The 26422-nt window shown below is 37.1% G+C and overlaps 2 protein-coding genes across 2 annotated transcripts; both read left to right on the forward strand.

Annotated features, from left to right (window-relative positions):
* The first annotated feature begins 1696 nt into the window (after positions 1-1696).
* On the forward strand, positions 1697-15384 carry LOC131989528 (zinc finger protein 271-like). The gene is made up of 4 exons (XM_059354772.1): positions 1697-2222; positions 5148-5994; positions 10186-10605; positions 14195-15384. The coding sequence occupies exons 1-4, from the start codon at positions 1944-1946 to the stop codon at positions 14914-14916; spliced, it is 2268 nt and encodes a 755-aa protein (XP_059210755.1). The 5' UTR covers positions 1697-1943; the 3' UTR covers positions 14917-15384.
* A 7025-nt stretch (positions 15385-22409) lies between these two features.
* Positions 22410-24889, forward strand: LOC131990116 (zinc finger protein 239-like). Its single transcript, XM_059355517.1, has 2 exons — positions 22410-22478; positions 24089-24889. The coding sequence occupies exons 1-2, from the start codon at positions 22410-22412 to the stop codon at positions 24857-24859; spliced, it is 840 nt and encodes a 279-aa protein (XP_059211500.1). The 3' UTR covers positions 24860-24889.
* Positions 24890-26422: the final 1533 nt, after the last annotated feature.

Below are 26422 nucleotides of genomic sequence, written 5' to 3' on the forward strand. Positions count from 1 at the left end.
CGTTTTTTTTTCTCCCTTTTTTCTGACTTTATTTGAAGGACTGTTTTTTTCTTCACCCCATATATTTTTGATTTGTTTTGGTGAATGAAAAGAACTTTTGTTTTGTTTGTTGAATGAGAAAAGAACTTTTGTTTTGTTTGTGAATGAACAGAATTTTATTTTGAAAAGAAGAAACGGAACTGAACTTTATTTTGAAAAAAGAAACGGACATTGAATGCACTGAATATTATATTTTTTCCCTTTTCCTGAAGAACTGAAATTAAATGAATGAATTTTCTTTGAAAAAGCAGAACCTATTTTGTCTATTAATTTGTGGTTGGTAATTTTGTTGCATGTGTTTTTTTTTCCTTTGTTGTGAAAGCCAGTAAATATTTGTGAGGTTTTAAAGCAAATAGGGTGTAGCTATTTTAGGCTGCATCCTAGTATGGTGTTTTGGGGGACTTACAACTGACTCTTAACTGCCAGGAGAGAAACCTGGCTGGTGCCCAAACTATAAAAAAAAAACCCAAACCGTCATAACACACAGGTAACTTTATGCGATTTTCGCTACACACACACACACACACACACACACACACACACACACACACACACACAGGTAACTTTATGTGATTTTAATTACAAACACACGCACACACACACACACACACACACACACACACACACACACACACACACGTAACTTTATGTGATTTTAATTACAAACACACGCACGCACACACACACACACACACACACACACACACACACACACACACATATTTTGAGGTTAAAGGGTATAGTTTGAAATCTCTGAAGAATCTCATCATAGTGTACACACACCGGCAGTAGCCCCCGTGGCCCTTTCAAAATTTCCCCAGAGGAAATGTTCTAGATATTTAATATTATATTAATACATTAAGATTGAACCAGATAGAAATTTAACATCAACCACAAGAAAGTTAGTTTCATACTAAAAATAATTCATTGAAAGGCAGTTTCATGTCACATAAGATATTTTATTTGAAGTAATTTACTCAACTTTAGGTTACCAGTTCTAATCCTTTGCATTCTGTGTAAATATATATTATTATTATCGTTATATATATTTATACTTGACTGGCCCTCCTAACATGTTTATTGCCTATTTTGCAGCAATAAAAGTGTTAACTATCATAACGTGTCTCTATATTTGTTTGATAAGTGTAAATTCTAACACTGTCTGTGTGTGTGTGTGTGTCTGTGTGTGTCTGTGTGTGTGTGTGTGTGTCCAGACACATATAATATATATATATTTAGTAAGTTTGCCACATATATATTTTTTATTTATTTATTATATATATATTATATATACTATATATATTTTATTGTGCATATATAACATTATATATTGTATATATATATTATAAATTATATATTATTTATATAATTTATTTATATTATTAATTATATAACATTTATATACATATATATAAATATATATTTTTTTAATTTATGTAATAAGTATTATTATGTAATATGTACTAAGAGACATATATATGTAACTATATACAATAATATAATAATATAATAATATAATAGTATATATATATATATATATATATATATATATATATATATATATATACACACACACACACACAATGCCTGCCTTACCTTTAGTTGTACTAGGAATTAAAATAAACAAGAAAACAAGAAGAAAACAAGAAGAAAACAAGGCTGTCTAATCATTTTTTCCATGACTGTAATTCATGAGTTATTTCCGACCCTCAGTCCTGTCAGAAGGAGGCGCTACTGATCCTGAAAGCTGTTTGTAAACCGCCATTAAACAGAAGAAGAAGACGGACCGGAAGTGGGCGGGGCTTAACGACACGCTACAAAGTCGCCAGGGAGTGTTCCAGAGCAGATCTAGATCCAGACCAGCAGAGACCAGCGGAGACAGGACAGGAGCAGGACAGAGCGGCATGAAGGAGGAGGAGCAGGAGCAGGAGCAGGAGGTCTCCAGTAGACCAGGACAGAGCGGGATTAAGGAGGAGGAGCAGGAGCAGGAGGTCTCCAGTAGACCAGGACAGAGCGGGATTAAGGAGGAGGAGCAGGAGCAGGAGCAGGAGGTCTCCAGTAGACCAGGACAGAGCGGGATTAAGGAGGAGGAGCAGGAGCAGGAGGTCTCCAGTAGACCAGGACAGAGCGGGATTAAGGAGGAGGAGCAGGAGCAGGAGGTCTCCAGTGGATCACATGTTCAGGTCAGAGTTCATCCTGTTACCGAGACTAAACCCGGTTTCCATCAACGTGGATGAAGGAAAAGTCTCGCTAATTTAAGTGAGAGATGTTTTCCATCAAAGTGGTTTGTTTGACTTCCCGCTCAGTAACCATGGTAACTCATACCGCCTAGTAACCATGGTAACTTACACCACTAAACTAGCCTGCTCCGGTGCTAACAGGCTAACTGTCGAGCTTTAGCTGTGTGTCAAATAATTCCCGACGGGCGGAAACAAAATCCCAAAAGTCAGTTCCGCCACGTTTCTATTCGCGCGTCACTTTGTTAGTTTTTTTATGTTCCAGTCTGGTTTAGACCTTTTTTCTCACAATTTGACGAGGCATGAATTTATATACCTATTGCAGTCAATCTGTTGTTTAATTCATGCAACTTTTGTTTTGGAGTGAACCCTTTATTTGAAAGCTAAACAGGTATAATTTAAGAAAAGTGTACATACAGACATAAACGTTACATTGGGCGTTATAGTATTTATGTTTATGGTATTTCTTATTTTAAAATAAATAAACTAGACACCGTTTCTTACAGAAACACAAATTTGCCTTTTTCTTTGCATCTCCACAACATATATAATTATTGTGACTTTAATAGTGCTGTTAGACACCAATTCCATTTCAGATTTGTTTTAAGTAACAAAATAATAATAAATCAATAATAAATAAATAAATAAAAAAAACACTGCCTCATTTGACGGCTTCTCAACAAGCTACTGTAGCTGTAGAACGTTGAAAAACACACTTATGTATTTGAGAAAACATACATGAACATTATTTCTATTGGTTAATGTTTAATTTATTTACCCGTTAAATCATAAGTAGATGATAGATATTTTCCTTCTGTGTTTTTAATTAGAATCAGACTTTTCTCTGCTCCCTGCAGATAAAAATGGTGACATGTGTTTGTTGCAGTAGTTTAACAGACGCTAAAACGTGATTTCTTACCACCGAAAAAGATGAAAATAAACATTTTGCCTCAGCAGCAGATAGTTTCTTAACCCTTTGATGCACAACATGTTCTAAAGTGACCCGACTAAGTTTTTATATTCTTTATCTTTGAAATCTAAGTAATTTTGTGTCTTTTTTTTTTTTAGTAATTTTTTCTTTTTTGTGTCTTTTAAAAAAAAAAAGTAATTTCGTTTTTCTGTAACTTTGTCTTTTTTGTAATTTTGTCTCTTTTTTTTTTGGTCATTTTGATACTGCCTCCAGCGGCCCCCAGGTAATTTGAGTTTGAGACCCCTGATTTACATGGTGAATGGGACTTTTTGGGGATGTTTAACTCAACATTCATGTTTCTGTAGTTTAATGAAAGAATTTAAACTTGCAGTTCTACTTACAAATAAATCTGTTGAAACGTCAGGGGTTTTTTAATTTTAATTTTTGAATATTTCCAAAATTCCCCAGCTTTTCTTCCCATGGAAAGTTTCTAGAAATGTTCCACTCCCTCTTCAACCCTGTTAACTATCACAGAGTAGAACTACGCTGTGATGCAATATCAGGAATTATTTAGATGATAAATGGTTTTGAAATAATAACTTTTAAATACAACAATAAATGTTTATGTTCTCCAAAAGGAAAAACGTCTTGTAACATTTTTATAGATGTTGATTGGCAGTTGTTATATACATTCAGTGTTGTCAGAGTACACAGTATAAATCCAACCAGCCTTTTTTTGCTCTAGATTCTTAGATATTGTTAGTAAATATAGTTTAAACTTAACCCTTGTGTAGTCCTGTCGACAAACTTGAAAATTAGGCCCTCATTTTTTGTATATTTGACTAAAATTGACCAAAAGTAATGACAAAAATCTGAAAATGATATATCAATTTGTTGGTCATGAGTTGCCTTAAAAGGTGAAAAAAAAGTTGCTAATAATTTTTTTCTACATGTCCTAAAACCAGTCTGATGTCATGGGCTCCTTTTTGACCCCTGAGGAGGATGGGTGCTATAAAAATGTATAAAACATGTAAAAATATATGAAGAAAGTTAAAATTTATATTATCTATAAAGAATGCAGAGGGGCACATATGCAATCAAGCAATTCTATTAAAGCTAACTGATATTAATCATATGTTGGAAATGATTTGGGGTAAAAAAGGAGCCCAACAAGAGGAGAGGAGGGTTAAACATGTTTGGTTTAACAATGTATACTGTCGAAGCGCTTTCTGGACTCGAATGAAGGATAAATAAATGTAAAATTACCCAAAATGTTATTGGATTGACAGTATATGGGAGTTTAAAGACTAAAAGGGAAAAAACTGAAAATATTTCGCAATCTTCTTGCAGAAGAATAATGTAGGTTTCTTTTTTAAAATTCATATTTTCATCATTTACTTACTCTCTCTCTCTCTCTCTCTCTCTCTCTCTCTCTATCTATCTATCTATCTATCTATCTATCTATCTATCTATCTATCTATCTATCTATCTATCTATCTATCTATCTATCTATCTATCTATCTATCTATCTATCTATATATATATATATCTATATATATATATATATATATATATATATATATATATATATATATCTCTTTATAAAGTCACGTTCCAATATTTGTCTGTTTTATTATATAGAGGACATGGATGTTATTGAAGTTCTACTCTTCAGGGGCCCCTCTAGTTCACACATGACGTGTGAAAATCACAACAGACTTTGCTTTTTCAGTGGAAAACAAAGTATTTTTACTTTTACATCAGGTTGAATGCACTTATTGTAAGTCGCTTTGGACAAAAGCGTCTGCTAAATGACATGTAATGTAATGTAAAATGTGTCAGTCAAACTGAAATATTGTTGTTCCACCTACGTCGTCTCAATGTTATCCATAGTTTAAAATGGATCGTTCCACTCACGTTGTCTTTCTCTGTCTGTCTGTCTGTCTGTCTGTCTGCTGTAGAAATGTCCTGGAAATCTAAAGATTCATCAAACAGTTCCCACAGGAGAGAAACCGTACAGCTGTGACCAATGCGGGAAAACCTTTATCACCAAAGACAATCTAGGACGCCACCAACGGGTTCATACTTTAGAGAAACCGTACAGCTGTGACAAATGTGAGAAAACCTTTGCTCGGAGTGACAGCCTTACACTCCACCAACGGGTTCATTCTGGAGAGAAACCGTACAGCTGTGACCAATGTGAGAAAACCTTCATCTCCAAAGGTGTCCTAATAGTCCATCGTCGCGTTCACACTGGAGAGAAACCTTATTGGTGTGACCAATGTGGGAAAGACTTTTCTAACTGTAGTAGCTTTAAAGCCCACCAATGGGTTCATGCTGCAGAGAAGCCATTCAGCTGTGACCAGTGTGAGAAAACCTTTTCTAAGAGAAGTACCTTCATAGCCCACAAACGAGTTCATACTGGAGAGAAGCCATACCGGTGTGACCATTGTGAGAAAACCTTTGCTCGGAGTAGTTCTCTTCATATCCACCAGCGAGTTCACACTGGAGAGAAACCGTATGGATGTGACCTATGTGGGCAAACCTTTGCTCGCAGTAGTCACTTAAAAGACCACCAACGAGCGCATTATGGAGAGAAACCATACCGGTGTGACCAATGTGGTAAAACCTTTTTTCGGAGCAGTGCACTCATAGTCCACCAGCGGATCCATACTGGAGAGAAACGGTATGGATGTGAGGAATGTGGAAAGAGCTTTTCTCAGAGTAGTTCCCTTATAATCCACCAGCGGATCCATACTGGAGAGAGACCGTTCCCGTGTGACCAGTGTGGGAAAGCCTTTGCTCGGCGTTATCACTTAAAAGACCACCAACGGGTTCACACATCGTAGTGAGTGCGTTTAGAGCCAAGCTCACCATTTCTTTGCCTCCTCTCCGTGTGTTGTGTATTTGTATTCAGAGCTTAAAAACGGGCGATCGGTCACTTTATCTTCTCGACAGCATGTATGCGATCGTCCAGGCCTGCTGCCACAGCACTTTTAGAGATTCAGGTAACACTTTACAATATCCAATTAAGTAATGTTTATGAATGGTTTATAAACCAATTATTTACCATTTACAAAGTGCTATATACATATTTATTCTTTAAATGATTTAAAACAATATCTTAAAGGTAAATGAATAATTTCAAAATCACTAACATACTTAATATGGTGTTAAAATGCTATAATGAGTGCAACTACAACTATTAATAAATTATTAATTATAATGTAATTGTTTGTTAATGGTAAAGCAACTATAAACGTATGTTAATAAACCATCTATTTGCCATTTATAAATGATTTAGCTAGTTAAACATTAATAAATTATGTATTTACATTCTAAATGGCCTATATACAGTTTATAAATGATGATTAAACATTAATACATTAATCTGTTTACCATTTATAAATGATGGTTAAACATTAATAAATTAATCTGTTTACCATTTATAAATGATGGTTATTGTAAAGTGTTACCGAGATTGATGATCCAATTTGATCTTGATCTCGTCAGTCATTCGTCAAAAGGTTTTTTTTGAGCCCTGTCTTTATTTTACATTTTTATTTTCTCTGATTGAATATTGTTTTGAATCTGTGGAGGTTTGTTCAGATTCTCGTCGAAGCAAATTAGACGATCAATAGTTCAAACCCATAGAATTAAATTGAGACGAGATGAAAATGTTTGTCTTCAGACTGAACAAACCTTTGTTGTTTTGAAAGTCTGATAAAAGTCAAATATTATTATTAAACTTAATTTTGGGTTGGGTTGGGATGATTTTTGTTGAACCTGCATCCTGTCAGAGTTGTTACTTTAATAACCTTGTATTTATGTTTTCATTAAAGTATCTGACTCAAAGAGAAGCTTTGACTCGTTGTTTCAAACTGTTAATCCATGAATCAGTCTTTGTTTTACTGCTGTTATGGTCATTAATATTTATCTGACACCATTAACCCTTTGGAGTTTGGGGCTATTTTCTCAGTTGACTCCTTTTCATTCTGCCTGTATATAAACCACTTAAAAATCTTTACCATGACGTGTTGGTACCATTTAAAAAAAAATTGTTTTCAGCACAACCTCCCCTATATGACCTGACTATTATTTTTTACATTTTGACTTACTTGATCAACATTTTGAACACACAAAACCCCCCCACAAAAAACATGAAAACACACACAAAAAATACAAAAATAACACAAAATAACCACCAAAAAAAACACAAACGTTTTTTTTGTTTGTTTTTTTTTTACAAAAAAACACAAAAAAACACACAAAGAAATTACAGAAAACACAACAGTGAACATAAAAGATTGCATTAAAAATGCTGAACACACTGCAAAATTACAAAAATCTCTGCAAAAAAAGTAAAATGTTACTACACTCAAGTTATAATTTTGAAATTTTTAATTATTTTTTATTACATTTTATTCTGCTGTTTTTTAAACTTTAAATGAGCTGAAGTGAATGCTGCAGATATTATGAGCTGACTGTAAAGTGAAACTATATATATGTGTATGTATGTGTGTGTATATATATATATATATATATATATATATATGTATATGATTATATTATACATATACAGTTAAGTAAAGAAAAGCTCAGTTTAAAAAGGACATTATTATTATTATTATAATTATAATTATAAACAAATGTAGAATAACTTGGGTATTTCAAGAACTTATAAATAGAAATCCTTTGCTCTGATTGGATGAGCAGCGTTCCATAGCTCAGCCAATGAGAAGCTGTGTGGGCGGGTCATGCTGACAACTCAGTCCAGCAGCAGCAGAATGGAGCAGCAGAACCAGGACCTGGAGGCCCCCAGGGGACCAGCAGCAGGCTGCAGCTCTGGGAGCACCGATCCAGTCCAGGTCAGAGGTTTTCTCTGTTTTTAGGATTTATTTTCTCCAAACAATAGAGTTGTTTGAGGTGAGCTCGAAAGCAACGTTTTGTCTTTGTTCCCGAGCGGAAGATTTCATAACCATAGAGGAGGGGTTTGATCCTGGTCCAGCTTTCTCTGGTTCCAGGAATATTGTGTGTGTGTGTGTCAGAGCAGGTCAAGGTGTGAATGTGGTGTCTCATCAAACGTGTTCAAACTGCTCCAGGTTCTGTGTTTGTGTGTGTTTTTCTTTGTTCTGAGGAACAAACTACAGACAGGTAGTACTACAGGTTCCATCAGTTCAATCAGCTCCAGATTGTTATTTTCCATCAAATCAAAAGTAGTTTGTTGAACTTTTCCTTCTCTGTGTAACTTTATCAGAATCAGACTCTTCTCTGCTCCCTGCAGCAAAGAAATGGCAGCATTTGTTTGTGTGAATGTAAGTTGGTGCAGAGAGAAGTTAAGACGTAGAAACGTTCAGCAGCATGTTTCTGCTGTCAGCTGAACTCTAAAGTTTTGGCTTTGACACAAGTTTCCATGTCCAATTTAATGCATCAACTCTTTTTCAGCAATGGTAAAAAAAAACATAAACTTGGAACTTTTTTGCACAGATTTTTCTAATTTTGCAGTGTGCATTCAGCATTTTGAATGCAATCTTTTTTGTTTACTGTTTTTGTAATTTATTTGTGTGTTTTCATGTGTGTTTTAGTTTTTTTTTGTGTGCTTTTGTGTCTTTTTGTAATTTTGTGTTATTTTTGTAATTTTAGTTTTTTGTGTTTTTTTTAACTTTGTGTGTGCTTGTGTTTTGTGTGTTTTTGTGTGTTTTCACGTGTTTTTTGTAATTTCTTTTGTGTTTTTGTGTGTTATGTGTTTTTTTGTAATTTTGTGTGTGTTTTGGTGTGTTTTATGTGTTTTTTGTAATTTTTTTTTGTTTTGTGTGTTTTTGTAATCTTTTGTATTTTTTGTGTGATTTTATGAATGTTTTTTGTGTTCAAAATGTTGATCCAGTAATTCAAAATAAAAAAAAATAATAATCAGGTCATATAGGTGAGGTTGTGCTGAAAACAATGATAGCAACACGTCATGGTAAAGATTTTTAACTGGTTTATGAACAGGCAGAATGAAAAGGAGTCAAAAACCGACAAAATAGCCCCGAACTCCAAAAGGTTAATAAAACCATAAATATTGAAAAAATAAAAAACAAAAAATAAACAGTTGAAACTGCTGCAGGTATCTTATTGATGTTGAAAAGACCTCATAAAGACAAATGGTGCCGTAATGGAGACCACACCCTTGTCGTGCACTGGTTTTGAAACTGTAGCACTGAATTGAACAATGGACTTTTCCAACGTGACGCACACCTTCAATCCTGTTCCATCGGTGTGTTCTTCCAATGATTGGAGGAGTGTTGCCATGCCTCTTCAGGACCAGTCTCACAAGGACTTGTCCTGTCAAGAAAGAAGGGTGCGCTTCTTTTTCACACAGCTGGCGCACGGTCCAAGTGGGAGGAAACAGGGGAAATTGTGCAACTCTGAAACTAACTTATGTAACCTAAATATGCAGTGAATGTTTGTCTTTTTTGTCTTTTGTTGTGTCTTTTTTAGTTATTTTGCATTTTTTCTTGGTCATTAAGTGTCTTTTTTTTGTCATTTTGTGTCTTTTTTAGTTATTTTGTGTCTTTGTTGGTCATTTTATGTCTTTCTTTAGTCCTTTTGTGTCTTTTTATGTCATTTAAACATCTTACAGTCAGCTGCTATCAATGGAAGACTTGTTAGGGTCTAGAAGCCATAGATATACAGACAAGCGTTTGTTTGCTATAATTGGATGATCGGGGCTTCATGGCCCAGCCAATGAAGGACAGCCGAGGGCGGGTCATTGTGTTACTGTTTATTTTTATTCCAAACTTGGAATAAAAGTCCTGCAGACAGAAATGAACTGTTCAGACTTGAACATTGAGGTTCTACAGACATGCTGTAGATATTATTCATACTTTTAGAGAGCTTTCTCCACCATGGCATCTCACTTACCCTCTCTTTCTTTCTGTCTGCTGCTTTAGAAACAGGAAAAAAGAAAGGGGCTCAAGCATCCCCGCTGTGAGCAGTGTGACAAATCCTTCACATCAGCTAGAAGCTTAAAGCTTCATCTACGCGTCCATACTGGAGAGAAACTGTATAGCTGTGACGATTGTGGGAAAAGCTTTGGACAGTCACAGGAGCTGATACGCCATCAACGTATTCATACTGGAGAGAAACCGTACAGCTGTGATCATTGTGGGAAAACCTTTTCTCTGAGTCATAACTTTAAAGTCCATCAACGCATTCATCCCGGAGAGAAACCATTCAGATGTGACCAATGTGGCAAGTCTTTCAATCAGCACAATACCTTGAGTATCCACAGGCGTGTTCACACTGGAGAGAGACCATACATCTGTGAAAAATGTGGGAAAACCTTTTCTCAGAGTGCCCACCTTCAAGTCCACCAACAGGTTCACACTGGAGTGAAACCGCACTGGTGCGACAAATGCGGGAAAAGTTTTTTTCGGAGTAATACCTTCAAGCTCCACAAGTGTGTTTCATGATGTTGTTTTTGAGTTGTGTTGTTGTATTCTGACCAACAGAGGCGTTCTGTCCGCAGAAAAAAAATAGAGAAAAAAATCTGCAGACTTATGAGATTTAAAGTGGTGAATCTGCGAGAAAAAAAAGTTGCTTTTTCCCCCACTTTTTTCTCGTGAATCTGCGACTTTTTCCGCACAGATTTGCCATTTTAAATCTCTAAAATCGGCAACTCTTTTTTCTTGTATATATGCCACTTTAATCTAATAAATTTTCAACTTTTTTCTCGAAATATTAAGCTACCAAATACGGTTCTTCGCCCGATAAAGGGTTAATGGTGACAAACCAAACCACGTTTGGGCTACATCATTTATCATTAGAACATCATTTAAAATAAATACACCCTGCCACCGTGAAATTCTTGAACCAGAATTCTAGCCGAGGATATTAAATGTTGTGTTAGCGTTATCCTGCTGGACACCAGAGCGTCAGCGTCTCCTCCACTAGCAGTCCTGACCCAATAGAAACATTTACAATCAGCCACATGCCAAGGTCATAATAGATTTGGATTTTTCATTAGTTTTAATTTCGTTGTGATTTTTTGTTTTTAAATTCAGTTAGTTTTTTGAGTGAGTTTGCTAGTTTCAATTATGCTTAGTTTTAGTTTAGATTTAATTAGTTTTAGTTTATTTCGTAATGAGGTATTTGTTGGGTGACAGACACATTTTTCCCGTAATTTGTCACTTATTCTGGTTAATTTGTTACTTTTTTTCTTGTAAATTTTTCACTTCTTGTAAATTTGTCTCTTTTTTATTCGTTTTAGCCTTAGTTTTAGATTTGTTGGGTGCCAGATTTAAAAAAAGTGACAATAAATGTTTCCTTTATTTCCTTTGTCTGATCCATCTCAGCCCCAATAACTTTATTAAGTCATAAAACCAGATAGATGAAATAGATTTCATTTCAACCAAAAAGGTTTACGTATGAAAAAAAGTTTTTTTTTTTTCGACAAAGACGAAAACGAAGGACATTTCCACTTTAATTTTAGTTAGTTTTAGTTAGTTTTGTAAGCACACAATACAGTTTCAGTTATAGTTGAAAAAAAATATATATATATATATTTTTTATATCAGTTAACGAAAATGTTTTTTCAATTCCAGTTTTCATTATTTCATTAGTTTTCATTAACTATAATAACCTCGCCAATCAGCCATACGCTCCTCTGACTGGGACAGAATTATTACTAAATGTCAAGAAGTGAAAAATCTCTCTCCATCCAACAACAATATTTGGATATTATTTAGGCTATTAAGCTTTATATTAGTATTGGAATAAAAGTTTCGAAATGTAGTAATAATAATAATAATAATAAAGAAATGTAGAAAAACTTGGGCATTGGAGTTAAAAGAACATTAAATATAAATAGTTTGCTCTGATTGGATGATCAGCGTTTCATGACTCAGCCAATGAGAAGCTGCGGGGGGCGGGGCATAGAGTCAGACTGCAGCACAACAGAGTCCTCTTCAGACGGAAACCAGGACCAGGACCGGCAGCACACAGCGGAATGGAGCAGAACCAGGACCCGGAGGACTCCAGTAGACCAGCAGCAGGCTCTGATAGCACCGATGTTCAGGTCAGACTTTATTCTGTTGTCTCCGTGTTTTCTGGCTTCATGTACAAATGAGTGGGACACATTAAATACTTTGTTTTCCGCGATATTTTCCCGCCGCTTCTTTGTGTATTCGGGAGGAGGAGGGGGGTCTCTGTTCTGATCAGATTCAGATCAATCAGCTCTAAAAAGCTCCAGCTTTAGTTTCTTTTTCCATCAAATCAAAAGTAGTTTATTGAGCTTCTCCTTCTCTGTGTAACTTTATCAGAATCAGACTCTTCTCTGCTCCCTGCAGATAAAAACAAGTACTAACGGCTGCGGCCGGCTTCAATACTAACGTGTGCGGCGGGAGGCGGGGCTTGACTGGCTGGACGGTCAAGCCCCGCCCATGACAGCACGTCACACGTCAAGCTCTGCCTAGAGTGCACCACGTCATCGTGGTTAGTTCAGGTACAGTCGGGATTTCGGATACTCGGTAGAAACAGCGCCTGGATGGAGTATTTTCCCTACTGCTGTACATTTACTAAACGACTATTTGACTGAAGATTGATCTAAAATTTTAATAAAACTTTAGTGAACATAAAAACTGTCTTTGCAATATCTTTTGCAGCGACATATTGTGTTTTTTGCTATTAATAAATAGGTTTGTCATTGTTTATGTCATTAACGGAAACCTGAAAGCAGCAAAATGCAGAGAAGTGAGTGATTATTTTATAGGCTACATAAATTATCATGTAGGCATCATCAATCAGCAGACTGTACAACAATCAAAGAAAGCATTATATAATTGTCCTATCTTCCAATGATGTAGGTCTGCATCAGTCTAAAAAACATACCTTGGAAAACTTTTTTTAACCACTTCTCACCTATACAGCGTCATGTCCTGTATTGATGTGTCATAGCCTTTGTTACTGTATGTGCCTGTTTGTGTGGAGTGTATTTTGGGACTTGTCCAGGTAATCAAGGGCAGTGGTTCTCAGTTGACTGGTTAAGTAAATAAAAAAGTGCATAATGATAGATGATTTAAAAAAGCCAGTGATAGCAAATAATTAACAAAATAAATGTTTCTACTATTTCGCAACAATGAACACACTTCAGATCAAACTATGAAATCTGTTAGCAGTAGGTCAGGCAAAAAAAAATAAATACACACACACATATATAATATGGGTGCAGCATTCATGCAGACCAAGCTATTTATATATATATATATATATATATATATATATATATATATATAAAGTTCCTATTTCAAAGTCCATCCATCCATCCATTCTCGTCCGCTTATCCAGGGCCGGGTCGCGGGGGCAGCAGGCTAAGCAGGGCATTCCAGGCGCCCCTCTCCCCAGCCACAACGTCCAGCTCCTCCTGGGGGACCCCGAGGCGTTCCCAGGCCAGGCGAGAGATATAATCCCTCCACCGTGTTCTGGGTCTTCCCCGGGGCCTCCTACCAGTTGGACGTGCCCGGAACACCTCTAACGGGAGGCGCCCGGGAGGCATCCTTACCAGATGCCCAAACCACCTCAACTGGCTCCTTTCGACGCGAAGGAGCAGCGGCTCTACTCCGATTACTCCTATTTCAAAGTATACAGCTTCAAATTATATCAATGAATAAGTGTATGGCATTAGTTATTACCTCATCAAAAGTGGTGTTTTATTTCTAGAAGTGAGAAAAGAAAAAAGCAGAAGTTGAGACGATGATGGCGATGGCCAACAATTCACTCTGCCACTGCTATAACAAACACATTTTCTGTGTGGAGTCTAACCCTGCAGGTGGTAACACCTGTTCACTCTTGACCATTAAGGGTTATGTTGTACAGACGTGCTCTAAATATTATTTATGGTTATAAATCGCTTACTTCACCATGGCATCTCACCACCGTGTCTCTCTTTCTGTCTGTCTGTTGAAACAGGAAGGAAGAGAGAGACTCAAACGGCACCACTGTAAGCTCTGTGACAAAATCTACTCAACAGCTGGAAATTTAAAGGTTCATCTCCGCATCCATACTGGAGAGAGACCTTACAGCTGTGGCCAGTGTGGGAATGCTTTCAGTCAACTACAGCACCTGAGAAGTCATCAACGCATCCACAGTGGAGAGAGACCTTACAGCTGTGACCAATGTGGGAATGCTTTCAGTCGACTACAGCATCTGAGAAGTCATCAACGAATCCACACTGGAGAGAAACCTTACAGCTGTGACCAATGTGGGAATTCTTTCAATGAAAAACAGAGCCTGAGAAAACATCAACGCATCCACACTGGAGAGAAACCTTACAGCTGTGACCAGTGTGGGAATGCTTTCAGTCAAATACAGCACCTGAGAAGTCATCAACGCATCCACACTAGAGAGAAACCTTACAGCTGTGACCAATGTGGGAATGCTTTCAGTCAAATACAGAGCTTGAGAGATCATCAACGCATCCACACTGGAGAGAAACCTTACAGCTGTGACAAGTGTGGGAATGCTTTCAGTCGACTACAGAACCTGAGAATACATCAACGCATCCACACTGGAGAGAAACCTTACAGCTGTGACCAATGTGGAAAAAAATTTTCTCACAGTAATAGCCTTGAATTCCACCGACGCATCCACACTGGAGAGAAGCCGTACTGGTGTGACCAATGTGGGAAAACCTTTTCTCGGAGTTCTCACCTTGAAACACACCAATGGGTTCACACTGGAGAGAAACCCTAGTGGTGAGACTAAGGCAGGAAATCTTTTTCTCTGAGTGGTAGTTTTTTAAAAAAAAATAAAAGCTGTTAGAGCATTATTAATAGCCTTTTTCCTTTTAATATCCACATCATAAAATTGTTTTAAGCCTTCAATAAAAACAGTTTGCTCATTGTGCTGTCTGATTAAAGTTCCTGGTGTTGGTCTGTTCTCTTAAAGCCTCCTGCGACTCCCTCACTGTCACAGGTAGGAAACTCTTTGGGATAGGCTCAATGTTTTATGTGAAACTTTAGTTGCTGAACTGAACATTTTTACAGTTGAATTAAATGGAAAATGTCCAGCTGGAAACCACATCATCCCTCAAATTGTTCTTTGTCCTGAATTAATGAACCAAGAGAGGAGATGAAACAGCATCTCCTGCATGTCTAAAGCATTATTTGTGTGTGTTTTATACCAATGTCATCATGTACTGATTAAAAATAAAATGAAGTCTCATTAACACGTTGAATTATGTTTTTATATCAATTTTCTCCCAACTCCGTTTCACACCATCATCTTGCAGCTGAAATTATAGGCTGAAATGATCAAACATGCCAAGAAATATATCTAAAAACACATTAATTTAATGGAATACATTGAAAAAAACACTGTCTGGACACTTAATAATGCTTCTATATATTGAATTTAATAATCACACAGTGACATTTGGAGCATGACGCTCTATAAGCCTGATTTTTTTAGATGTTTATTTTCTTCTAGAAAATGAGCAGAACCCACCGTATTTCATTTAGTGAAACAGCTGAACCCTGATCTAGTTCTGACTGGTTTAGTGGAAAGGTTCAGTATGAGGACACGATGTGCTCTCTTGACCTGCAGCTCAATAGAGGAAGGGAGCCTTAAATGTTTGTTGAACAGCTCTTCTGCAAAGTCACTGAAGTTTTAACAAATAATAATCTGAACACAGTTACAGCTAAGCTAAGCTAAATGACCCTATCCTTCACTCTTTATAACGAAGAGTTTTAAAATAACATTATCACTAACTGAAAATCAATTGTGTGGTTACAAAACTAACTAAAATTACATTGAAAATGCACTTCGTTTACATCTTTGTCAACTTTTTTCATACATAATTCAGTGTTTCTATTAGAACATGCAACACACTGGTAAATATGTTTATTGAGACTGTGATGTCTATACTCAAACCAAAATTCAAAACACCTAGAACTGTAAGAGTTAATAACTGGGAGTCACGTGAGCTATGGATCAAGATGGCGGCGTAGCCTGAAAGCTCCACACAGCCGAACACAAACTTTATAAAACCCCACAAATGCACCGATGATTTTCGAGCAAAGAGAGCGGCTCTGGATATGTCAGAACCATCCGAATCGAAACCCTAGGACATTTTCACCAGAGCACGCAAGGCAAGTATCGTTGAGACAACTTCTCTGACAGCGACGTTTACTAATGAAACTAGCATCATGGCAAATGTGGCTGACGTGCTGACAGAGTTGAAGTCCCTCCGCTCGGACTTTGGATCAAAACTGGACAACATTGATAACCGTCTGTCGGATGTGGCAAACTCAATTGTGGCGATTGAAAGCAAACTTTCAGGTGTGGAACAAGACGTGGTTGCAAATACAACACGTATCGGAGAGGCAGAAACACGTATAGCAACAACAGAAGACGAGCTGCAACACACTCAAGAGGCACTAGCCTCAGCCACTAAACAAATTGCCTATCTGGAATCAAAAACAGAAGATCTGGAAAATCGAGGCAGACGAAAGAACCTGCGGCTTTTTGGTCTATGTGAACGAGCTGAAGGAAATAAGACACTCTACGACTATGTCAATGACATGCTACTGCAATGGCTCGGCTTTCCTGACAAAACTTTCACTCTGGAGCGAGTTCATTGCACACTGGCACCGGCCAAACCTAACCAGAACCGAGCGGTTCTTATCCGCTTTTTGAAGTTTCAGGAGAAGGAGTTTGTGTATCGTGAAGCAAGAAAGCGAGACATCATGCACGGCGACAGTAAGCTGTCTTTCTCTCAGGATCTGTCTGCAGAAACGGTTCGTATTCGGTGAGAGTTTGCCCCAGTTGTGAAGCAGTTCGTGGCAATGGGAAGTTTTCGTGGATTTCATCACAATCCTTGTAAATTGAGAGTGCTTCACAATGGAAGAATTCATCTCTTTTCAACACCGCAAGAAGCCGAGAGGTTCCACCAAGGCATAACACGACCCGCATAAAGACTGTACAGGACGTGATACACATTTCCTGAAGTTACGACAGACATAGTTGGTTTATTAAAGGGAGGGTGATAAAGCATTTCAATGGAAATGCTAGGGGGTGGGATGGGACTTTTTCACGTTTTGGTTATCACTGTTCTAGTGGTTTTTGCAGGTTTTCTTTTCCCCTCCAGTGTGTGTAAAATTTTTGTGTATGGTTTTGGCAGAATCATTAACATTCCTAACCTCATTAGGATATCAGAAGATGTTATCAACGGCAAAACACTATGTCTGTGAATAATTCTGAAATCAAGATCACCAGTTGGAACGTTAGGGGGCTTAGAAAATTGACTAAATTGAAACAAGTTATAAATAGGTTGAAACACATCAGGTCTAAAATTGTTTTCTTACAAGAAACCCATCTGATGGCCTCCGACATACCTTGTCTGAAAAAAAGATGGCCGGGCCAAGTGATTTATTCTTCTTATAATAATTATGCTCGAGGTGTTGCTATCCTTGTACACAAATCAGTTCCATTCCAAATTACTCAAACTATTCAAGATCCAACTGGAAGATATGTGATTGCACAGGGAAACATTTTGTCACGTAAGGTTAACCTAATTAATATCTATGGTCCTAACGAGGACACCGTCCTTTTTTGAAAAATTAATGTTGACTGTGTCCACCTTAGAAGGTCTCTATATTTTTGGGGGCGACTTTAATTGTACGTTAGACCCAGTAATGGATCGACTCAATGGAACTGATACCTCACACGTACAGACAAGGAGAAAGCTGACTGAATTCATAAAAGATCTGAGAGTAGTTGATGTATGGAGGGAGAAAAATCCAAACAAAAAAGAATTTTCCTGTCATTCTTCTACTTATAAAACGTATTCACGTATAGATTATTTCCTAATATCTGTTGAACTGCTTATTAATGTCACAAACTGTTGGTATGACAGCATAGTGATTAGTGATCATGCAGCTGCTTCAATGGAAATATGCTTAGGCATATTTGCTCAACATTCCCCGAGATGGAGGTTTCAGGTATATTGGTTACAAGATTCATCCTTTCTTAAATTCACAGGAGCCTGCATAGATAACTATTTCCTGCTAAATACAGATGAAACAACTGCCAGTGTAAGATGGGAAGCATTCAAAGCATATATAAGGGGGGAAATTATGAAATATACAAGCTCAAAGACTAGACAACAAAAAAAGGAAATAGAAACATTGGAAAGACAGATTAAAACACTAGAATTGGATCTTTACGAGAATAATCACGAGGACAAACAGCACCAATTAACAGTAATGAGAGCTCAATTCAATAAACTAACTACTGACAAAGTTGCTAAAACCCTCTTATGGACAAAGCAAACATACTATGATCAGGGTGAAAAACCAAGCAAATTACTGGCTTGGCGGGTTCCGAAAGAACAATTAACAGTATAAAGACAATGTCAGGAGATTTAACAACAGACCCAATTGAAATTAATGCTACCTTCAGAAACTTTTATGAACTATTATACAAATCAGAATATGCAGGAGCTACACAACAACAGGCATTTCTTGATCAGCTAAAGTTCCAGAGCCTATCAGAAGATGAAAAGGAAGTACTGGACAAGGAATTAACAGTTAAGGATCTTTATGACGCCATGAGCAGTATGAACAGTGGGAAAGCACCGGGCCCTGACGGGATACCTATAGAATTTTATAAGAAGTTTAAACAGAAACTCGCGCAAACTTTATTAGAAATGTTTAACGAATCATATCAAACAGGAACTCTTCCACCATCGTAAAGATTAGCTATGATAACTGTGATACTAAAACCTGACAAATCGCCAATCAGTTGTTCATCTTTCAGGCCCATTAGTTTAATGGGATGCGATACAAAAATATTATGCAAAGCTCTCTCTAAAAGATTAGAACAATATCTTCCTCAATTGGTCAGTAATGATCAGAATGGTTTTGTATTATAACGGCAAGGCTTCCATAACATCAGGAGAGTTTTAAATGTACTGTTTGAGAAAAAGAATACCCAAGACACTGCAATGTTATCAGTTGATGCTAGTCAAGCATTCGATAGAATAGAATGGAAATACCTTTTTGATCTACTCCCTAGATATGGTCTAGGAGAAACATTTCTCAAATGGATTAAATTACTGTACACAGACCCAAGAGCAGAAATATTGACTAATAATACAATTTCTAAACCTTTCAGTTTACAACGCTCAACTAGGCAAGGCTGCCCTTTGTCTCCTCTGCTTTTCACATTAGCAATAGAACCTCTCGCGATCGCAGTTAGGACACGTAGGAATATATCTGGCATCAGGATTTGGGACATAGAGCATCATATAGCACTATATGCGGATGATATTATTTTTTTCTTAACAAACCTGAGGAGTAGTATTCCAAATTTGATTACTTTACTTGAAAATTTTGTGAGTTTTCTGGATACAGAATAAACAAATCTAAGTCAGTACTGTTATTTCTAAATGAAGAAGAAAGATGCAATCCTAAAATAAATACACCATTTATGGCCACACAAGATGGATTCAAATATCTGGGTATTAAGATTACCCCAAAACTTGGCGATATTGTCCCTACAAACTATAACCCGCTGGTAGACGAAGTGACAGAAAAGTTGGACCGGTGGTCTAATTTGCCGATATCAATGATTGGTTGCATAAACCTTATTAAAATGTCTATTATACCCAAATTTATATATCTTTTCCAAGCACTCCCGCTTCCATTACCAAGTGACTTCCATAAAAAAATTGATAATATATTTGGCCAGTTCATTTGGAACAAAAGAAAGAGTAGACTATTTTTACCCTATGAAAGGGGAGGACTTCGGGTCCCAAACCTGAAATGGTATTATTGGGCTACCCAATTAAGTTCTGCATTGTACTATTTTTCTTCATCCACACCACCTGCTTGGGTAAATATTGAACAAAAATCAGTGTCAGATTTGCCCATAAAGCAGTATTTATATTCCTCGGATATTAAGACACTGAAAAAACAGACAAGAAACCCCTTTGTTAAAAATACAATATCAGTATGGTATGCTGTACATAATTTTGTTGATGAAACAATAATTTTGTCACAATTTACTCCTATCTGGGGCAACAGACAATTCAGGCCTGGTGGATTGGATGGGGGGTTCAAATTATGGGCAGAGAAGGGAATTGGGACCGTTTCGGACCTTTATTTTGAAGGTACTCTTCAAAGTTTTGATCAACTTTCTCATAAGTATGGAGTTCCCCAAAAACATTTTTTCAAATATTTGCAATTAAGAAGTTTTATATCATCAAAACATGAGACATTCATGGCCACACCCCCGCTATCGATTATTGAGGAAACAGTGATTAATAATTTGAATGGTAAAAAACAAATATCTAGATTCTATAACCTTTTAGTGGATTACTCGACAGAATCGGCATTAGATAAATTAAATGCTTGGAGAACAGACACACGAGAAGATATTAGTGAAGAAGATCGGGGGAGAGCATGTCTAAAAGCACAAAATAATTCAATTAACACAAAATTAAAACTGATTCAGTATAAGTAGTTAATGAGGGTTTATCTTACACTTGCAAAACTTCATCATATCTCTCCTAACATCCCTGATGTTTGTGTTAAATGTCTGACTGAAAAGGGAACTCTGATTCACTGCCTATGGGAATGCCCTAAGATTTTGGTATTTTGGGGAAATGTTGTTAAATGTTTGTCACGGATGGTTGAGTGCAGCATTCCATTAACATCAACAGTCTGTTTACTCGGAATATACCCCAAAGACTCCATCAGAACAACGAGGAAATCAAACATGATCGACTTTGGACTTCTCCATGCAAGGAGAGTGATTGCACTATATTGGAAAAATGTAGAACCACCATCAATGGCAATATGGAAGAAGGAGTTGATGACTTGTCTTGGCCTGGAGAGATTGACATACATTGTTAAAGGTAAACAGGAGGAGTTTGCTTGGATTTGGGAATCATTTATGTCATTCTTGACCAATGAAACGGATAACACTGACTGAACAACAGGTTATGAAATGATCCTGCCTTTTATTTTATTTTTATTTATTTATTTACTTATTTTTTATTTTGCTCCATTTTAGTCTTATTTATTTCATTTCAGTACTTATTTTGCATTAGATTGATGTTTGTTGTCACTGTCCATTTTATTTACTCATTTTCTTTGTCTGTGTGAATGAATGTATGTTCGAGGGGATATAGATGAAAATGTTTGTATATTCGACATAAAGTTTGATATGCACTTGAAACTTCAATGAAAAATATTGTTGAAAAAAAAAAAAGAGTTAATAACTTTATTGGGGCTGAGATGGATAAGCCAAAGGAACTAAAGACACAATTTAATATGACCTCTTTGAATCTGGCACCCAACACATAGTCCATTACAAAAAAACTAAAACTAAAGCTTTTCTTTAAAGTTTTAGCTTTTCCACAAGTTTCCATGTCCAATTTAATGCATCAACGCTTTTTCAGCAGTGGTAAAAAAAACCCACCTCAACCAAGTGTAAAGTGTAATTTTCCCCTTTTATTTATAGATTTTTTCAAATTCTGCAGTGTGTATTCCGCAATTTATTTTTGATATATATTGAGTTCATGTAATCTTTTATGTTTAAGGTTTTTTGTGTGATTTTTGTGTATTCTTATGTGTAATTTTTGTGTTTTTTATGTGTTTTTATATTTTTGTTTTATTGTGTGTGTTTTATGTGTTTTTTTTAATTTAAAGTGTGTTTTTTTTCCATTTAAAGTGTGTGTGTTTTCGGTGTGTTTTTGTGTCTTTTTTGTCTTTCATTAAAAAAAAAGTTTTTGGTGCGTTTTTATTTGTTTTGTTTTTTATGTGTGTTTTTGTGTTTTTTATGTGTTTTTTGTCATTTTTTCTGTGTTTTTCTATGTGTGTTTTTTATTTTTTGCGTGTTTTTTGTAAATAAATAAAGTATGTGTTTTTGGTGTGTTTTTATGTTTTTGTGTGTTTTTGTGTGCTTTCAAAATCTTGATCCAGTAAGTCAAAATGAAATAATGACCAGGTCATATAGGTGAGGTTGTGCTGAAAAAATAGCCAAAAATAATGTCAAAACAGCCCCAAACTCCAAAGGGTTAAAAGTCCATGAAATAGAAATAGTTTGCTCTGATTGGATGATCAGCGTTTCATGGCTCAGCCAATGAGAAGCTGCGGGGGGCGGGGCATAGAGTCAACCAGCAACACAACAGAGTCCTCTTCAAACGGAAACCAGGACCAGGACCGGCAGCACACAGCGGAATGGAGCAGAACCAGGACCCGGAGGACTCCAGTAGACCAGCAGCAGGCTCTGATAGCACCGATGTTCAGGTCAGACTTTATTCTGTTGTCTCCGTGTTTTCTGGCTTCATGTACAAATGAGTGGGACACATTAAATACTTTGTTTTCCGCGATATTTTCCCGCCGCTTCTTTGTGTATTCGGGAGGGGGAGGGGGAGGGGGGTCTCTGTTCTGATCAGATTCAGATCAATCAGCTCTAAAAAGCTCCAGCTTTAGTTTCTTTTCCCATCAAATCAAAAGTAGTTTATTGAGCTTCTCCTTCTCTGTGTAACTTTATCAGAATCAGACTCTTCTCTGCTCCCTGCAGATAAAAACAAGTACTAACGGCTGCGGCCGGCTTCAATACTAACGTGTGCGGCGGGAGGCGGGGCTTGACTGGCTGGACGGTCAAGCCCCGCCCATGACAGCACGTCACACGCCAAGCTCTGCCTAGAGTGCACTACGTCATCGTGGTTAGTTCAGGGACAGTCGGGATTTCGGAAACTCGGTAGAAACAGAGCCTGGATGGAGTATTTGTCCCTACTGCTGTACATTTACTAAACGACTATTTGACTGAAGATTGATCTCAAATTTTAATAAAACTTTAGTGAACATAAAAACTGTCTTTGCAATGTATTTTGCAGTGACATTTTGTGTTTTTTGCTATGAATAAATAGGTTTGTCATTGTTTATGTCATTAACGGAAACCTGAAAGCAGCAAAATGCAGAGAAGTGAGTGATTATTTTATAGGCTACATAAATTATCATGTAGGCATCATCAATCAGCAGACTGTACAACAATCAAAGAAAGCATTATATAATTGTCATATCTTCCAATGATGTAGGTCTGCATCAGTCTAAAAAACATACCTTGGAAAACTTTTTTTAACCACTTCTCACCTATACAGCGTCATGTCCTGTATTGATGTGTCATAGCCTTTGTTACTGTATGTGCCTGTTTGTGTGGAGTGTATTTTGGGACTTGTCCAGGTAATCAAGGGCAGTCTGTGGTTCTCAGTTGACTTGTTAAGTAAATAAAAAAGTGCAACCCTTTTCATGGAATATCATAATGATAGATGATTGAAACAAGCCAGTGGTAGCAAATAATGCAAATAATTAACAAAATAAATGTTTCTACTATTTCGCAACAATGAACACACTTCAGATCAAACTATGAAATCTGTCAGCAGTAGGTCAGGCAAAAAAAAATAAATACACACACACATATATAATATGGGTGCAGCATTCATGCAGACCAAGCTATTTATATATATATATATATATATATATATATATATATATATATATATATATATATATATATATAAACTTCCTATTTCAAAGTATACAGCTTCAAATTATATCAATGAATAAGTGTATGGAATTGGTTATTACCTCATCAAAAGTGGTGTTTCATTTCTAGAAGTGAGAAAGAGAAAAAAGCAGAAGTTGAGACGATGATGACGATGGCCAACAATTCACTCTGCCACTGCTATAACAAACACATTTTCTGTGTGGAGTCTAACCCTGCAGGTCCACTCTTGACCATTAAGGGTTATGTTGTACAGACGTGCTCTAAATATTATTTATGGTTATGAATCACTTACTCCACCATGGCATCTCACCACCGTGTCTCTCTTTCTGTCTGTCTGTTGAAACAGGAAGGAAGAGAGAGACTCAAACGGCACCACTGTCAGCTCTGTGACAAAACCTACTCAACAGCTGGAAGTTTAAAGGTTCATCTCCGCATCCATACTGGAGAGAGACCTTACAGCTGTGACCAGTGTGGGAATGCTTTCAGTCAACTACAGAACCTGAGAAATCATCTCCGCATCCATACTGGAGAGAGACCTTACAGCTGTGACCAATGTGGGAATGCTTTCAGTCAACTACAGCACCTGAGAAGTCATCAACGCATCCACACTGGAGAGAAACCTTACAGCTGTGACCAATGTGTGAAGACTTTCAATCAGAAACACCACCTGAGATATCATCAACGCATCCACACTGGAGAGAAACCCTACGGCTGTGACCATTGTGGGAATGCTTTCAGTCGACTACAGAACCTGAGAAGTCATCAACGCATCCACACTGGAGAGAAACCTTACAGCTGTGACAAGTGTGGGAATGCTTTCAGTCGACTAGGTAGCCTGACAAGTCATCAACGCATCCACACTGGAGAGAAACCCTACGGCTGTGACCAGTGTGGGAATGCTTTCAGTCAACTACAGAACCTGAGAAGTCATCAACGCATCCACACTGTAGAGAAACCTTACAGCTGTGACCAGTGTGGAAAAACTTTTTCTCACAGTTCTAACCTTGAAGTCCACCGACGCATCCACACTGGAGAGAAACCTTACAGCTGTGACCAGTGTGGAAAAACTTTTTCTCACAGTTCTAACCTTGAAGTCCACCGACGCATCCACACTTGAGAGAAGCCATACTGGTGTGACCAATGTGGGAAAAAATTTTCTCACAATAATAGCCTTGAATTCCACCGACGCATCCACACTGGAGAGAAGCCGTACTGGTGTGACCAATGTGGGAAAAAATTTTCTCACAATAATAGCCTTGAATTCCACCGACGCATCCACACTGGAGAGAAGCCGTACTGGTGTGACCAATGTGGGAAAACCTTTTCTCAGAGTTCTCACCTTAAAACTCACCAACGGGTTCACACTGGAGAGAAACCCTAGTGGTGAGGCTAAGGCAGGAAAACTTTTTCTCTGAGTGGTAGTTTTTTTGAAACAGCTGGAAATTTAAAGGTTCATCTCCGCATCCATACTGGAGAGAGACCTTACAGCTGTGACCAGTGTGGGAAGACTTTCAATGAAAAACAGAGCCTGAAAAAACATCAACGCATCCACACTGGAGAGAAACCCTATGGCTGTGACCAATGTGGGAATGCTTTCAGTCGACTACAGAGCCTGAGAATTCATTAACGCATCCACACTGGAGAGAAACCTTACAGCTGCGACCAATGTGGGAATGCTTTCAGTCTACTACAGAGCCTGAAAAATCATCAACGCATCCATACTGGAGAGAAACCTTACAGCTGTGACCAATGTGGAAAAACTTTTTCTCACAGTGTTGGCCTTGAATACCACTGACGCATCCACACTGGAGAGAAGCCGTACTGGTGTGACCAATGTGGGAAAACCTTTTTTCAGAGTTCTAACCTTAAAACTCACCAACGGGTTCACACTGGAGAGAAACCCTAGTGGTGTGACTAAGGCAGGAAAACTTTTTCTCTGGATGGTAGTTTTTTAGAAAAAATAAAAGTTGTTAGAGCATTATTCGTACCCTTTTTTCTTTTTAATATCCACATCATAATATTGTTTTAAGCCTTCAATAAAAACAGATTGCTCATTGTGCAGTCGGATTAAAGTTCCTGGTGTTGGTCTGTTCTCTTAAAGCCTCCTGCGACTCCCTCACTGTCGCAGGTAGGAAACTCTTTGGGATAGGCTCAATGTTTTATGTGAAACTTTTGATGCTGAACTGAACATTTTTACAGTTGAATTAAACAGAAAATGTCCAGCTGGAAACCACATCATCCCTCAAATTGTTCTTTGTCCTGAATTAATGAACCAAGAGAGGAGAAGAAACAGCAGCTCATGCATGTCTAAAGCATTATTTGTGTGTTTTTATACCAATATCCTCATGTACCGGTTAAAAATAAAATTAAGTCTCATTAACACGTTGAATTATGTTTTTATATCAATTTTCTCCCATCTCTGCCACACACCATCATCTTGCAGCTGAAAGGATAGGCTGAAATGATCAAACATGCCAAGAAATATATCTAAAAACACATTAATTTAATGGAATACATTGAAAAAACACAGTCTGGACACTAAACAATGCTTCTATATACTGAATTTAATAATCACACAGTGACATTTGGAGCATGAAGCTCTATAAACCTGATTTGTTTAGATGTTTATTTTCTTCTAGAAAATGAGCAGAACCCACCGTATTTCATTTACTGAAACAGC

The sequence above is a fragment of the Centropristis striata genome, chromosome 17 (assembly GCF_030273125.1).
Source record: "Centropristis striata isolate RG_2023a ecotype Rhode Island chromosome 17, C.striata_1.0, whole genome shotgun sequence".
Lineage (NCBI taxonomy): Eukaryota > Metazoa > Chordata > Actinopteri > Perciformes > Serranidae > Centropristis > Centropristis striata.

Coding starts and splice junctions, on each gene's coding strand:
- LOC131989528 (XM_059354772.1), top strand. CDS start 1,944: ATGAAGGAGGAGGAGCAGGAGCAGGAGCAGGAGGTCTCCAGTAGACCA. Junction 2,223..5,147: donor CCAGTGGATCACATGTTCAG/GTCAGAGTTCAT, acceptor TGTCTGCTGTAG/AAATGTCCTGGAAATCTAAA. Junction 10,606..14,194: donor CGGGAAAAGTTTTTTTCGGA/GTAATACCTTCA, acceptor TCTACTCAACAG/CTGGAAATTTAAAGGTTCAT.
- LOC131990116 (XM_059355517.1), top strand. CDS start 22,410: ATGGAGCAGAACCAGGACCCGGAGGACTCCAGTAGACCAGCAGCAGGC. Junction 22,479..24,088: donor CTGATAGCACCGATGTTCAG/GTCAGACTTTAT, acceptor CTGTTGAAACAG/GAAGGAAGAGAGAGACTCAA.